At 35.3% G+C, this 17,154-nt stretch overlaps 1 protein-coding gene across 2 annotated transcripts in view; it reads left to right on the top strand.

The window, feature by feature from the left end:
- The first annotated feature begins 2,989 nt into the window (after positions 1-2,989).
- LOC117220075 (uncharacterized) overlaps positions 2,990-17,154 on the top strand; it is a 49,131-nt gene continuing 34,966 nt past the window's right edge. Inside the window, exons 1-2 of one of the 2 annotated variants that reach the window (XM_076525033.1) lie at positions 2,990-3,132; positions 11,894-11,964. In XM_076525033.1, coding sequence (XP_076381148.1) covers positions 11,904-11,964 — 61 coding nt within the window. In that variant the 5' untranslated portion in view covers positions 2,990-3,132; positions 11,894-11,903. The remainder of the gene's footprint in view (positions 3,133-11,893; positions 11,965-17,154) is intronic. The other variant, XM_076525034.1, reaches the window with a different exon arrangement.

Raw genomic sequence — 17,154 nt, 5'->3', positions numbered from 1 at the left:
GATAATTCTGCGTTTGAGAATTCTGTTGCGATCGCACTCTTTCCGCCGCTAATGATGAAAATCGTCACCGCGAGAGGAGTCCGCGAAAATTAACGCCGTCTATGTCCTCTTTTATTGATCTGCACAGGCTGACCCGAACGTACACTTGCGTAGGAAAGCATGTTGTCACCTTTTCAAATGGAATGCGGTAAATTCCCCTTAATTTTCCTTTAACTTGTAAACAAAAGTCGACAATTTTGGAAGAGGAGATACGATTTCTCGTGTCTCGTGGCTCATTTTTATAGTTTCCGATTGTCAATAATTATAAAAACGAGGTGCAAGGCTCGAATAATCGTATCTCCTCTTCCCAAATCGTCCATTTTTGTGCGCAGTCTGAGCGCGAATTAAGGAGAAATTACTGTACATATGTACAATAAATTCTCCTTAATTTTCCTTTAACTTGTAAACAAGAGTCGACAATTTTGGAAGAGGAGATACGATTTCTCGTGTCTCGTGGCTCATTTTTATAGTTTCCGATTGTCAATAATTATAAAAACGAGGTGCAAAGGCTCGAATAATCGTATCTCCTCTTCCCAAATCGTCCATTTTTGTGCGCAGTCTGAGCGCGATTTAAGGAGAAATTACTGTACATATGTACAATAAATTCTCCTTAATTTTCCTTCAACTTGTAAACAAAAGTGGACAATTTGGGAAGAGGTGATACGATTATTCGAGCCTTGTAGCTCATTTTTATAGTTTCTGATTGTCAATAATTATAAAAACGAGGAGCAAGGCTCGAATGATCGTATCTCCTCTTCCAAAATCGTCGATTTTTGTGTACAAGCTGTGGGTTAATTGTGGAAAATTGACTGTAACTTTTTCCAAATTGCTCCGAATCACTTGAATATCTTTAAGCTATTATAGCGACTAGTTTTCTAAAGAATGAGTGTATACGAACATTTATTTAGTTTGCAAATGATTGAAATAATGACAAAATTAAAAAAATGACGTTTTTCGACCTTTTTACCTGAGCTTGGAACGGAAATTAAAAAAAAAAATATATGACATAATCATTATTTATAGGAACACTTACACAGTTTTTATTGAATGATCAAAGTAAATGTTGCTTCGAATGTGACCTATATAAATTTGTCGCTAATTAAAATCTTTTACGTCACGTGATACGTATGCGAAACCATCGATTCCATATTTTCGCAAAATCTGCGAGACTACTAAATTCAAGCATGAACACTGTCCATCGTACCTATAAAGTTAACATGGATTCAGATACCAGCGATTTATGAAATCCATGAAACCCAGTAATTTCTAGTACGTGCCATAAAATTCCGAGCGAGGATTTTCACTGTTTACATTCATGAATGCGATCATAAAAAAACGTATTCCGCCGTGTGCCAAACTGACAAAGCTGCTTGGATTAATGGAAACTTTGAATTATGTATCGTACGTGTCTAACTTCTGAGTGAAACTTTCGAATACGACACTTGCCGTATTCCACTATTCACATAGAAGCAGCGATGCTTTCAACTTCTGATCCAACATTTACGCTCGCAGTATGAATATTCCAAGTTCCATCAAACCGTCGAACTTGCACCTCCTACAAAGGAGAAGTTAACCAGTTTAATTGCTTTTGAAAAACTAACGATTAGAAGTTATGGTATCCCACCTTCTACTAATTAATGTCAGTGCCATCCGCTCGGACGAGATATTCGTTAGAAAAGCGGAGTCGAAATCCGCTGTAAGTAACTTCGAAAATGGCTTCGAACGTCTTGCTTCGGTACATTTTGTTTACTGCTTTGGTTTTTCTACGTTCGTGCGAATAGTCTACAAAATTGGAATGGAAAAGAAAATCTTGGATCTTGATTTTAATGGCGTGGAAGTTGAACATTTTTTTATCTATCCCTCCCGAAGTTCGAAATGCGTTTGGATATGATACCAAAAATGAAGAATATATTAATTTAGGTTTCCTACATCATATACCAAAATTATAAATGCATTAACGTGCATATTAATATTAATATTAATGACACATAACAATGTTTAACGAAAATGTATAGTAAGTAAGAAAATAATAATCTACCCTTCTATTAACAATATTTCAACATTGAAATAAAGGCTGACATTCAATAAATATAAATTATCTGTCTCGCATTAGCAAAACTAAAAAGTCCAAATTTGGGATTACCGCAAAATCTCTCTCTCTCTCTCTCTCTTTCTCTCTCGCTCTCTCTCTCTCTCTCTCTCTCTCTCTCTCTCTCTCTCTCTCTCTCTCTCTCTCTCTCTCTCTCTGTTTAATAATAATTGGTTGACTATGAAAGTCCCATTGAGGATAAACCGCTATTTTCTTTCCCAAGCGACTCCCGTCAATTGCATCACAAGATATACAGGATAATATGTTAATAATATTATTATTAATTATTATGTCAGTCATATAGAGCTTTATTAAGAAGTTACAACAAAAATTCAGAATAGTAATAGTAATTGCGTTAGAATAGTGAAACATTGGCTTGAATAGATCAGCACATGCCGTGTGTTTATGTAAGCTGTGTTTATTAATACATTTCGAAATGTATTAAAAACCTTCGTTAACAATACATGATTGACATCGATCGAAGATTCTTTTTTATTTTTTATTTTTTATTTTAGTTGATTACTATTCCTATTCTGAATTTTTGTTGTAACTTCTTAATAAAGCTCTATATGACCTATGTTTGCATAACAATTTTTCCTTACTCTGTGCCATAAAATATACTGACAAAGTTTGAACATTAAAATCTGGGACACCCTGTATATTCTGAATTAGCATGCAAGAAAATACAATTGCAGAGTATTCTTTCTTACCTTACACACGCCACTGATCTGAAAAATTCAGTAAAATCGTCCACGTTGCAGCACAACCCACCTTTCACAAGCTCTTGAGCATCGCTATTATTCGAAATGGTGCTACCAGATGGCGTCGTCTTCGCGCGCGGTGATCAGTGGAGCGCGGGATTTCTCGAACAGTCCGCTGAAAACACGTCCGCAGGATCATCGCACTGGCGTCCCACGGCATTCCAAGGATACTTGAAACTCGATAAACGTTCACATTCTGCGAAATCGGCTGCTCCAGCTCCAGCAAATGTTTTTGGCTTCGAGGTACCAGTCCAAAATTACATTTCGTGTCAAATTTCACATTGGTACAAGATTTTCCCGCGGGAGCCGTATTTGAATAGGTTATGTCGAGGAACGGTTCGAGTGATGTGCGCAGGCGCGGCACTTTCGTCGATCGACGTGCTCCTCGAATGTCTCGGCAGTTATCGCGGTACATTTACCAGAGCTTCCCGTGATAATTACCATTTTCCCGTTCGTTAAAGTTCGCGAAGATAGAGTAGAACGCATTTGGAATGCGACGCAGTTTGTCGTCGAAGCTGTGCGAACAGCTGTCGAGCCGCTGCTCGCGACGCGACAGTTTTGATGGTCCGTTTATGGCAGCTGGTTTAAAGCAGCTTAATCGTTGAGTTCCCATAACTTTGTTAACACTAGATTTACGGGACCAGTCAAAATGGCGGGTCACTAATTTTTCAATTTACGATTATTCATATCGTAAAGATACATTTTTTACTTGTGGCAAATGTTACAATAATACTTGTTGAAAATCAGAATGAATGTCTTATTGTTACTTTTATAAACTAACATAAAACAGCTGTTTTCTTGTGCTCCGTAAATCTAGTGTTAATATTCGTCCGAATCGAATGGACCAAAAACCATGTTAAAATTTATACTCTTCCTACTTTTTAATCAAATTTTTATATTATGAATTAAAAATAAAAAAATATTATATAATTTTTTATGTTATATTTATAAATAAATCTTTATAATCCTTTACCGCAATCTGCGTCTAAAGCGTAAAACCGGGGTATAAGAAAATATGTTAATTTGAAAGAAATTCTTGATATTAATTAATCACTACGAGCTACAAATATTTGTTTACATATAAATAGATTAAATAAATTATACTTCATTGAAAGAAATTTATTAATATAATGAATATTTATTCAGTACCTAAAATAATGTCTTTAATATCTAACAATTAAAAGAGATAACAAATATAAATAAATCAATATAGAAATAAATGAATAAATAAATAAATAAATAAATGAATAGAGAAAAAAATAACAAATAATAGATAATAATAGACAATTTAAAATGTAAACATAATAGTAAGAGTATATGTAACAGTGAATACATAATAGTAAAAACGTAATAAAATGTAATAAATGTAATGAAAACAGCTAATTAATTTTAAGCTGATTAAAGCGACTGATCTTGAGAATGATCGATTTCGAATGTAACTAGTTTGTCATTAGGATCTTAAATCCTATAAAGAGCATGACACCGTGGATACTAGGATTATCGCCTAACAGTTTAATTATGTTTTCGTCCTTCGAATTAAATCCCTTGCAAAATACTCCTGCAAGTTTTCAGGGATTAAGAGACTCCGCTCCCTACTGGCAGTATCCTTGACATCGAGGACCCTTGACATGAGACTTTAAACTGAGGGTCTTAAGCTACATCGATTCTTTCAACGAATTGAAAGTGAAACGTCGTAATTAAAATAATCGGCTGGAGAAAATATAATATCGGTCATTTCTAGTGGCCGGTTTAACAAAATCACCATACATCCTCGAATTATCTAAATCGGAAAATTCCATAAAAGTACACAATTAGTACACGATAATTTATTAGTATTATTTAGTAGTATTATTTATTAGTACACAATTTATTAGTACACAATTTATTTATCAACAATTTGCTTGTAAATAATAGTCGCAAGAAATCGTAACATCATTTTACTGTACTGAAATTAGTTCAAGATTTGAACTATTATCATAATCATAAACAATATTTGCCAATTTGTAAATATTAAATGTGGGCTAAACTTTTCCTTGGGGGTTTCTACTTTTTTCTTTACTTTCCAATAGATTTTACCGAGAAAATGGCTAAACTTTCCCTTGGAGGTTATGTCAAGGTCTACGTCAAAGTTATGTCAAGGTTAGAACTATGATAGAAGATTAACGAGGTTAAAACTACGCCTGTGGACTGAGTACGCGTCAATATGGCGCGAAAGCTTGTCAAAAACGCTGGAAATTCGTCAACTTTGGACGCGCATAGCTTCTTAACAAATTAATTCAAGACTTATTTTAATTACATTGCTAAATTTAAGACTTCGATTTTTGGACTTTTCTCGACAAAATCCATTGGAATGTACACTGAAATGTCAAAAAAAAAATAGAAACCCCCAAGGAAAAGTTTAACTATTAAATGTGACTATCGAATGGAAGATAAAGTTAATGAAAAAAATTGTAAATATACTATTAAATTGTAAATATACTATACTAAAATATACTATTTAACCTTGGAATATAGTTTAGTATAAAACAAGAACTTCTACCTAACTGATTTGATTATAATATTCTCTTGTCTTTTGACAAAAGTCAGATAGACACATAAGTCAGGTTATAATAGTCAGGCTATCATAAGGCTTTATAATCTGTATCATTTTCACTATAGTAGCCACCAGATTATTCGGCTCTGCTTTAACCGACCTCATTTTTGTAGATATGAAAACTATTGACCTGTGGAAAAATTATTGACACATTCTGCAATTCTTCACTTTCTTGCGTAATTGTTGTCACGTGTATTGGCCATTGTTTAAATAATCTTCCTCTTACTAATTTTTTCCATTCTGCTAAATCTCTGAGTACAGAATTCCGCACAGTTCTTTCTCATTTTCCGCGTTCAATCAATAATTTAAACACTTCGAGATGAGATAGGGATGGAGAAGTGAGTCATGAAGTAAAGATTGCACTTGGATTTGTGTAATAAGATATGTTAAACAGCAAGAAAATCCATCACCAATTGACATATTATTTGTGAGAAGCGCCTTTTTGAAAAGTGACATTAAATAAATATTACATATATATTCTGTAGCATTATACATGTATATGTATGTATGTATAATAAACATTATGAATATATTTAATATTAATTTTTTTTGGCATATACATAACCTATAAAACATACTGTCGGATTAACCGACTATTCGTTTATCCGATCGAGGTCTGATTCTATCACCACTACTCTTTTCACCACAAACCATTTTTATATTGTTAAATTTGATTTGTAGCTTTGCCATCACTATTTGTCACCAACAACGCTAAGTCGTTGGCTTAGCGCTTTGCGTTGAAAAGATAAGTCGCGAAGTTTCGATCCACAAGTAACACAGAATCGTATAACAGTTAAACACTATAAAAGTCCGAGAAAATAATAAATGTAATCGTCGTTGAGAAAGTTCGCGAAACCGGATAGAATTTTCGCAGTAGACGAGACAAAACACGTGCGAACTTTGATAGTGAAATTAGACTGTTCGGACAAAAGTCACGCGCACCCGTTTCAGAACAATAAAAACGGAACGGTCCCCCGTTTGCATAATGCGCGAGTTCATTCAATTTCGCCGAGGGAAAAAAATGTTTCGCCGGAAGTTTCACAGTTCTTTTTTCCACGGCAGGCGGCCGCGTATCGATAGAATGAAAAGCGAGCGCGAGCGGAGCAGTTGGCCCCACAAAATCGCGAGAGGTCCCGATATTTTCCGGTTCGACGAGCCGGAGGCGAGTTCCCGCTGTCGCATTGCATCACGAAGTTGTTTAGAGGGAAAACAAAGCGATCTCACGGCATTAAATTAATAGATCCGACGGACGAGGAAGCTGTTCGCGACTTAAGCCCCCCTACGTGACTTCCGTTAAGACTGTCAGCTCACTTTCTTCTCTTGCCGATCGTGTTGGACAAACAATCGCATTGAAATCTCACGGGAATCGCTCCTCTATGTCTCCTTTCGTCCGACGCTGTTAAGAAAATTTCACACGCATTAGCACGTTTAGAAAATTTAACACGTATCAGCTAGTTAAACGTTTTGGTGTTTACGAGTACACTTGTATGTGATAATTATGTGTCTAATGATGAGAATACTCGTGATCAGAAGGTGACGATTACTTGTTTAATGACGACTATACTCGTCAATACGGTGAACAAATTGGGCTTTGCTACTTAACGCTTTGCCGGCCGCTGTCACGTTGGCGTGACTTCTGCTACCCAACGGTTATCGGCCGGAGTCACGTACGCGCGTCACCGGCTCAGCGCTGCGACTGTTTGTTGATATTTTTGTAAAATATTAAACCTAAAATTTTGTTTGTAAATAATATAAGTGATATATAATATAATATAATATAAGTGATAATTTTGAGATATAAAAATATGCATTGAAATTTATGTAACACTAATTTTAGTGCCATTTTTAATAACAACCATACCCCATGTACGACGGATAGCGTAAATATCGCCGTCGGTAGCAGTAGAATCCGCGCGAAATTCGCCGGCGGCAGCGTAAAGGCGATGCAAAGCGTTAAAGTAAAATTTACGTAAAACAAGAAATATATTGGCAACTTTAACAAGTTTTAGTATAATAATAGAGTGAAGTAATGCACAAATGCACTAATCAGAAAATGCTCGTATTGTTCGATATTCTCTTCTCTAAAAGTATTAAATCCAAATTTGAATGTATTTCCTCCAAGTATTTGATTATTTAGTATAGAAATCGTTTTGATTCCAGATATTAATATTATTTGTATTGTTTTCAAATTAATCTTTACAATTTTCTAGGTGTAGTGTTACATACAGATTTTTCAAACAATAAAGATATTATTATAATCAATTAATTCCATAATTAATTTCAATTTTACATGAAAAAGTTACCTCGAATGACCTCAGGAATCGCCCCTTTCCGGGTGTCAACATAATTATGGGACACCCTGTATATTTTTATTTGCTCAATAATTGTCAGAAATATTAATCCAGATATTGTTTTTCAAACGAAAAATGTTTTCATTTTACTGCATCCTAAAAGTACATAAATACCACAAACGTACCAAAAAGTAAGTATTTTGTCAGCGCCAAATTAACGCTTATACCTCTGTATTCTCTTATATTTCCATAATTATTTAACGAAGCATTAATACGCTAACTGAAAATACTAAAATCAATCTATATTTACAAATACTAGCTTTTACTGTTCCATTAAGCAACATTATTTCAGCGCTTCTTTTATTGGCTCCAGTCCATCCCCCCCTAAAATAAATATATTATATCTCCAGACCGCGCGCGGCTAGTGGTTTGTTTTGTAATGCAATCGACATCGTAAAATAGCTTTCGTACGAGAAAAACGTTTCCAATAAAAGCACGCAGTTCGGGAGAACCCAATTGAATGGCATAATTCCTATACGTTTTTATACGTGCATAAAGTTTACTGGAGTGCTTTACCACACGCCATCATCGGATACGTTTATCTTCTTGGATATTTGTCCGCACGATATAGGGAGAGGGTCTTTTATTGTTGAGGAACTTTCGGACTGGTTTTGCTGCGAGTTAAAAAAAATATATCGGAAGTCGGGAGTAGGGGGTGAATTTATTATTAGCTTCGAGCCAACTAGGAGCCGGACTATTGGGCAAAGTCCATTGAAACTACCCTGCCTTCGGGGGTAATAAAAAAAATGTCTGGCAAAAGAAAGAAAGAAAGAAAGAGAGAGAGAGAGAGAAGGAAAGTGAGAGAGAAAGAGGAAGAAGGAGACAGAAGTCAGGACAAGAACTAAAAAATGAAAGGGAAAGCTGCGCATAAGAGACGGGAAAAGCTCGTACAGAACGACGTTGGAAATCGCACGGGAACCAAGGTATTGTTCTGAGAACGTTTCGGATAGATATAAGCAAGGCTAACGCATTCACGAATTTTCTATATAATTGTATATATAATTCTATATAATGTACAAAAATAATGTAAAAATGTAATGTAAAACACTATACATATAACCCTACAAATATTATCTCACAAGTGATCGCTAATCGCTATTAAGCAGATGCGAGACATAAAATAAATTAAATTTAACAAAAAACAATTCGTGAGAATAAACTACTAGTACATGAAAATACTAATTCATGCAAGTATTGTGCAAATACGCATTCTCCAAAGATTAATATTCCTGGTTTTACACGAAGATTCGGTTCCTGCGGCGAAACCGCAGTGCGATTGCAGTGGCGTAGTGATAATTGCGAGAAACATCGATGGAACCGTGTCCATCCCCCCCGAGATTTTGTTTCTCCCACGGAAAGGTGGAAATGGGGTGAAAATGGCGGTCGGCCAAATTTTATATATTCTGTACACTGGTTCGTGGACAGCAATTTGCAGCTCTTTACGACGTCCGCAGGGCTGAAGCTCGCTCTTCCAAAGAAGGTACAGGATTGGGCCAAACACGTTGACGGTCACCCCCGTCCCCCCGCGTCATTGAAACACGCCCCGGCGGATCACATTCACTCCCGATGGGCTTAGATGCCAGGGGTTGTTCGGATAGCAGGCCCAGCTTTTACGAGCTCTTGGCTCGCTGGAAATTTGTCTGGTTGCCATCTGACTACCCCGAAGGATTCTTCTTACCCCCCCGTGCTACCTCCCAGCGAAACTAAGGGGTAAATCAAGAGACAGCCGGCAATAAAAGCGTTGAGTCACCCTTTCTATCGTTCTTCATTCTTCTCTTTTCTTCGGTCTGTCATCCTTAGCGATAGTAACGGTCCGTTTAGCTTCCTGCCGCGCCCCGGATAACTAATAATTAGCTCGTGCAAATTCGGTTCTCTGGTATAGACACCTATTATTGTGGTGACAAACGTTGCTTGCACTATTTTCAACTATTTCTTCTGATTTGCCATGAAGAAAACGGTTCTTAAATGGGTTTTTGTAAAGAATTGGGTATGTTTTTAAATACGAGAAAAATCAGTGAATGACGAAAATCGAAAAGATGACATTTTGATACGAGCATTTAGATTTTATATAGAGCGTTCCCTCATCTTTTGGACACGCTTCTTCAATCACTTCAGCTAATCTGACAAAACAAATTAAGTAGTTAAGGTAAGTAGAAGTGTTCGTAAAAATATGCGCGACGAACTATATGTATATACATATATGCAAAAATATGCGAACAAATTATATAAAAATTCTGTTGTGAAGGGTAAAAACGTAAAAAAAACTCATGTAGATAACGCAATAGAACGGCTTTTGACTGCATGATAAACATAAATTATTTATTGCACAAGAATGAACACAGATTATTAAAGTTTTTATATTGATATTAATTATTTATCACATCATTAATTGCTTTTCAGATTTACAACCAACGCAAAATTATTTATCGCAAAAGATATGTTCTTTATTCAGTTGAGCATCTCTACCTATGAATTCTTCGAATTCATTCCATATATTTGCAGCCTTCTTTTTGAAGTTTTCTTTCTTATTTTTCGAAGCCTCTATTTTCCTCACTCTTTCTTCCGAATTATTTGTCTTGTCACTTTCTTTGTGACTATAGTCACCCGTCGTAACGAAAGGGTTAAGTGTTGCTTTCCTAGTTTAATTTTCGTCTCATCCGTTTCCCTTCTTTGCTGCAAAAACGAGACGCAAAGAACTCGAAGAACTGTATCTGCTCATTCCAAATTATCCATTTTTGTTTACAAGCTGAAGGACAATTGAGGAGAATTTTATTTTACCTAAAAACCCGCAGTCTATTTGTCACGAAGCAGTGTAGCATTTTCAAGACTCTTCTCAAGTCATGGTCAAATTCTTATATTTTGTAAATCTGATAAAAAAAAGTCTATACCTTTTTTTAATTTTAGATATAATTATTTTTATTTAAAATATTATTTTAATTATATTGATTTATATATTAATGTCGGTATAACTCAACACTTTCTCAAATTTCCATAGTTTTTGTTCTGTAGAAATGGAAACTAAAAATATTTGATTATGTACTCGATATCATGTATTCGATATTAATTTTGAAAAGAATTAATGAAGACAACTTTGTGAACTATGATTCGGTCGTAAACCTAAACAATAAATAATTTTAATTCGTAGACTATATTTGATCGCAAGCTTTTGCTTCTCTGTTAATATTCAGAAACCTTTACACTCTCTTGCATAACAGGAAAGGATTGTTCATTCCTACCGAAGAATTTCGTGCGTTAAGTTGATAAACGGATACTTACAGGTGTCGGAAGAAAGTATTACGCTAATGAATCGGATTGGTAATTGGACCAAATGATCCTGAACGAAGGGCCACGTGTATTTCCACGAGTAGCTGGAGAAGACAAAGGGATGTCCTTACTCCGAATCGTGACTTCTCGACCCGAAAACGTTTTGTCATAGTGACGACTTCTGAAACATTTATCACCGGGCTTTTTCTCTCCTTCTTTCCCCGCCTCGCGGAAGCATTTCTTCTTCTTCGCAAAGGCACAGAAACGGAGGAAGGGGAGATCCACTCGAAATCCTTTCTTTTGTTCCTTTTATCCATCTCTTTCTCTTAGTCCGCTCTCGTAGAGACCATTTCTTTCGACTCTCGGTGACAAGAAGTAAACGAGAAAGTACATGTCGCAGAAATGTGAGTCGGCTGGAAATATAAGTTCATGAGCGTGCCCGTCAAATTCAACAATTTTCATTACGTTCGCCTTTTATAACTAGAATATATTGCGGACATTCTGGAATATCGAAACCACGGAACAATATTGTCTCACTTCGGGGTAAATACCTAAAAGCGACAAAATTGATGGCTAAAATAACGAAACATTTACACATTTAGTACGAGAAGTCCAGAAATATTTACGACATTTCTAATCCTTCGCTGAAATGTATAAATCTCTGAAGTTTTCTTCAAATTATTTTCTAGAACAGATAATTTAAAATTACCAATAATGTCTGAGGATACAGATAAGCGTACAATGTGATACACAAGTATTCGAAAAGCACTCTGAGACAATTTATTTTCTCTTGCAGTTGACTTTGGATGACCTTGAATGACCTTCACAATAGTTCATTGCATTCGCCTCGAAACACTCTATCAGAATGTAAGTAAAAAAACTTACTGTTCATTTAAAAAAGAACAGAATTGACCTTCATATCTCTTTGACGCCTTCACCTACAGAAAAATTGGTAATACCAGATTATATATGAGCCCCCCCCCCCCGATACCAAGTAAGTTTGATCTAATGCATTTTCTCCTATCTTCAAAAACAAGCGAGTTATTCAGGTGACCTGTTTAAAATGCCCCACCCTGTATAATATTTAAATAATATCGATTGAGATTGCTACTGAGAGTAAAAAGCGAAAATGAGTTCTCGTATGATTTTATCATAATTAGCATATTTCATTTCGAATGTTATTCGTCCTTTATCACAATTATTATTTCATAAAAATATGTTTCAATATTAACCTCCTTAAGAATGACTAACATGAGAAAATATAATGGAAGAAAGATCTATTGTTTATATTATTCTCATGAACCTATAGTATTTTTGTATTATATATGAATGCCATTAAAATTATTTCATTTATACTCACATTGTACTCATATTATAAATTGCATAAACGTCATGGTTAAATTGGCGAATTTCGTTAAAATAAATGATAGAGTAATTTATTAAATCGTTTCCAAAATCTGAAATAGAATTATTCGTTTACCAAAATTGATTTAGAAATTTTAAAACATGTCACCAAAAATAGTCAGTAATGAAGATCGACACTGACGACCACTCGAGTTGCCATAAGTAAACTTCTAATCTTCGTGCAAACAAAAACTCTGTACCTCTCGGTTGCGACAAATAGGAGTTAAACAAAATTCAGTTTTATCCTCAACATTTTGAACTCGTTAAAAATAGCCCAACAGCATTGTTAAAATTGCATTTACCGTCTCAAATTCCGACTACTTGTTTTTGTCACAAACGCATAAAATCCGCAGTTCAGAGTGTCGAAAGGGTATAAATAATCTTCGATAACTTCGGTCGAATAATCTCGAAAGCCAATATAATCAAATTTGAAAGAAGCATCCCGGTGCCTGGAGTAACAATGGTGCTAAAATCGAAATTGCGGGAGTTACAGGGTCCGAGATTTACGTTAATGGGCGCGGCACCGTGGCTTGGTGTCGGGGCCGGCCAGTTATCAATAAAATTAGGTGCAATTAACGTATCGATTAAATTATCGAGCGATGAAATTCTCATTGATTTACAAGCACCTGGTCCCGATGTATCCGCGTACAATCGGCCATTGTCCCGGCATAAATATTGCGGCGCTAGTTTGGCATAAACGGCGAACAAAACCCGCGGATAATCGGCCTGCCTGCGACATTATCAAAATCCATGATAATGACGCGACCGGCGGTAATTCGGCGCCGCGTCCACCGCCGATAAAATTAGCATGAACGAGGCTTCCGTGCTCACGCGTTTCGCACCTGCAGTTCAAGAGTAACGGGCCATGAATGAGCGCGCGGCAGAGACGCGCGGGAAATGGTGCATGAATGGAGGCCTCGAAAATACGGTAACGACGAGCGCCGCGTATTCTGTCTGACGATTCTCGGGGAATCGAGGAAGACCAGCTCGACGTCGTTGCTCCTTTAAAAAAAGGAACACTATTTCGAGCGACTAATGTTTTCCGTCTCGCGAGAAACGCGTCGCACGTTCGACCGCATCCAACAATGCGCCGATATTTTCATCTGACTTTCCGACTACGAATTACTGAAATAAATGAAATAAATTTCTCTTTGAAGTGGGAAATATTTGTTCACTAATGATATTTATTCATATCGACTTTCTAATTATGCTAAAGATTAGAGACGCACACTGTGAATTTGTTATAAATTCAAAGTTTAAAGCGCATTGGTTATCACGATTACGTTTGAACAGAAAAGTACGAAAGGAATGACAGAAACTATGGTCTCAAGACATGGAGCGTTAATTGCAAGCATCGTGGTAGAAAATTTTAGCAATAATATCTGTGTATATATATACGGAGCTCTTAGTTCTTCGTGTTTCCTCTTGAATTTGTGAGGCGCTCTTGAGCAAACGGCAACGCGCAATGGGAAGATTCTTAAGAATAAACAGCTTTCCGACTATGTTATCAAAGTAAGCGACCAAGCACTGCATTTGCAATCATGCTTCTGACAGTAATTCCAGTGCTTTTATTCGCTGCCGTTAATATTTCAGAAGCTACAGTAGTTTTTTTCGCGAAGAAAAATCTTGATAAAACATTTAATGAAGGATTCTCGCGTAAAGCTGCATTCATATTTGATAAAAAGATTACGTGTGTCGAACTTGCAACGAAATAATTGTGAAAAATGTCTACCTTGTTATGACAAATTTTAAATTGTATTCCGAGATTATGAAATATATTAGATCGACAGAATAATTATATATACCCGTATAGAGTAGGTCGTACATATTTTGTAACTAATTTATAAAGTACTGTTATAAGTATATATAAAGATTATATATATAATAATAATTAAAATAATTCTATATCAAATAATTAAAATATAATAAAATTAATATATAAATTTAATTAGTTTCGCTCAACATTTCTTAAAATTAATAGGAATACCTCGATATTATTCAGATTATCCAGAGATGCTTATTATTCTTGCAATATTATTTCATCAATTGGATCGTTAATGTTAACTAATAGAGTAATTTTTATCAATTTTTATTATTTTAGAAAGTTTAATTGTAAAACGAGTAAATATATTTAAATTCAACCAACCTTCATTAATATGATACCATCCTCCATTAGATCATTCTTATAATAAACTTTCTATTATTTTAAATAAATATTGTTTCAAAGCTATATGTTATATGACTTCATAGTTGTCGATTTTTTTATTTCACATGTTTTTATTACAAACATTTCAATACACTATTGAAGTCTATGAAGAAACAGATGTTGCCCTCTTTTCTGTAGAAAAATTTTGAATTGTATTAATAGTATGTTAATTATATTATAATATCACCATAATACACGAAAAGAACAATATATATAAATTAAAATATGAAGAAAAATGCGTGTTTGATTTATATAAATTACGATTACACACACTTGAAAGAACTTTTAAATTATGCGTTTCACAAAAAATTATTGCATATAGAAGTTGCGTAGTTTAAAATATTAAATTATATATTATATTATATATATAATATAATATATAATAATAATATATAATATAATATATATAATATATTATATATTATACATTATATATAATATATGTTATATTGTATTATATTATAATATTAAAATATCACGCTGTATTTAAACTATAATAAATACTCCCTTCCTTTATAATAAACTACAAATGCCGAGGAATACAATGGAACATCGCGAGCAACACGCGCGAGCGTTAATAAGTACCTGGTCTGTCAGGAGGAAGAGACGACATTATTTATGAAATGACTTGGCTCACAACACACTCGTCGACTATGATCCCTTAATTCATGCCGAAACGTGCCACAAGCAGCCGACGATGCGAATAACCGGATAGCGGGATAGAAAGTGTAGCCGATAGCGGGAGAGCCAAAGAGGAAATACGAGGGAGGGGTTGTCTCCGCTTTAATAAGACGCATCGCCCGTTGAACGGTTTCGAACTTTGGATCGACTTTGATTAGAGCATCCTGCTAATGACAGGGGATCGACCGGCGTTTAATCTAATATTCAAAACTGTCTGGGTTAACTCATCAGGAACAGAATATTGGCCCGTCGGGGTTCGAGGGCGTCGGCAAACCTATCCGTGGTTGAATTCGCCGATCCTTGACGCGATCACGCGTATCACCGTTCCAAGCGTTAACAATGTTAAGCGGAATATTCGAACGATTCACCGATCCCATTTTCAATTACAGAAAGTCGGCTCGTTTCGCGAACTTCCGCAACCGGAAACGGAAGCTCCGACACCATAGAGTTTCTAGGGGAGACTGGAGCGAACCTTCCGGCAAAGAGAACTTTGTTGAACACATTTATTTGTATAATTAAAATTCATGTGAGATAAGGTTATAGATTCAATTAATTTATCGATACAACGATGAATGTACCTGATCGATTATAATAACACTTTTACTTAATGAATAAATAAAGTAACAAAGAGTGTCTCAACACCACCGATCGATAATTTTTTAGAAATTGGGATTTGAATAAAGAAGTTATTTATTTGAAATTTGCTTAGAAATCTTCAGCGGTGTGTTCATGATCTCTATAAATATTAATATGTTTATTAATAATAATGTATAAAATGACTCATAAACGACTAAATTAATCGTTTAATGGAAAACATTAAAGAATAAACGAAGTAAAAGGATACAGAAATTTACTACGTCTTATTCGATAAATATAAAGTTAATTATCCTTGGAAACGAACCGCGGACGCAGCAATTATACCCTAAGCTAACAGTATATTGTTTAATTTATCCCGCGTATTTACTGTTTTCTATTCTACCAACTCGCTTTTATCATAAATACGTAAAATCTGCGGACTACTAAATATCATTTCAATGCTGATAAATTATATCGTTCGGGAATACAGAAATCGTGGCTCACCGGCAGCAGTCTTTGCGCAAGCAGATGAGAAGGTAGAACGTCAAATTTTCTCATAAAAATTACAAAGTAATTCAAGAGAGTCCTCAACTTTCATAGAGGGAAAAAAGACCTGTCGGCGATCGTTTTTTTCAGCATCGTGGCTGCGAGGCTTTCGCCGTCTAAATTGCAGAAAACTCGAGAAATACGTGGGTTTATTAAAACTATTCTCCAAGCACGGCAAAAGAAAAATATTGCGTCCCCGCGGCGGGACGCAAACGTGTTTAATTTTAACGGGACAGCTCTCGCAATTTTTCGACTGAATTTACCCGGTCTCCCCGCGAAGACTTTTTAAATTAGATCCTTCAAATTTGCATCATCCGTTGCACTTAGTTATCAACGGGTCTCTGTTCTTTCCGTTGAACCGTGAATCATTTGCAACGGCGCGACGCTGGGGGAAGATATTTTTCCGAAATGAAACTATAACCATAACTCCGCCGAGAGATCAGTTAAAACTGACAAGACAGATGCTCATGAATAATAAGTGAAACACTATTGCTAATAATATTATGAAATATGAATAGTAACGTAAGACACTTGAACGTTATTTTTGTCAATAAATCATCATCTTACTCGCGTAAAGTGAAATAAAAATATAAATACTATACCTGGATAAGATTAATATGGAAATAAATTTTCACGAATCGATT

Source organism: Megalopta genalis, chromosome 10, assembly GCF_051020955.1.
Source record: "Megalopta genalis isolate 19385.01 chromosome 10, iyMegGena1_principal, whole genome shotgun sequence".
Classification (NCBI taxonomy): Eukaryota; Metazoa; Arthropoda; class Insecta; order Hymenoptera; family Halictidae; genus Megalopta; species Megalopta genalis.
Note: the sequence above shows the minus strand (reverse complement) of the source record. Positions and strands in the feature narration are given on the sequence as shown.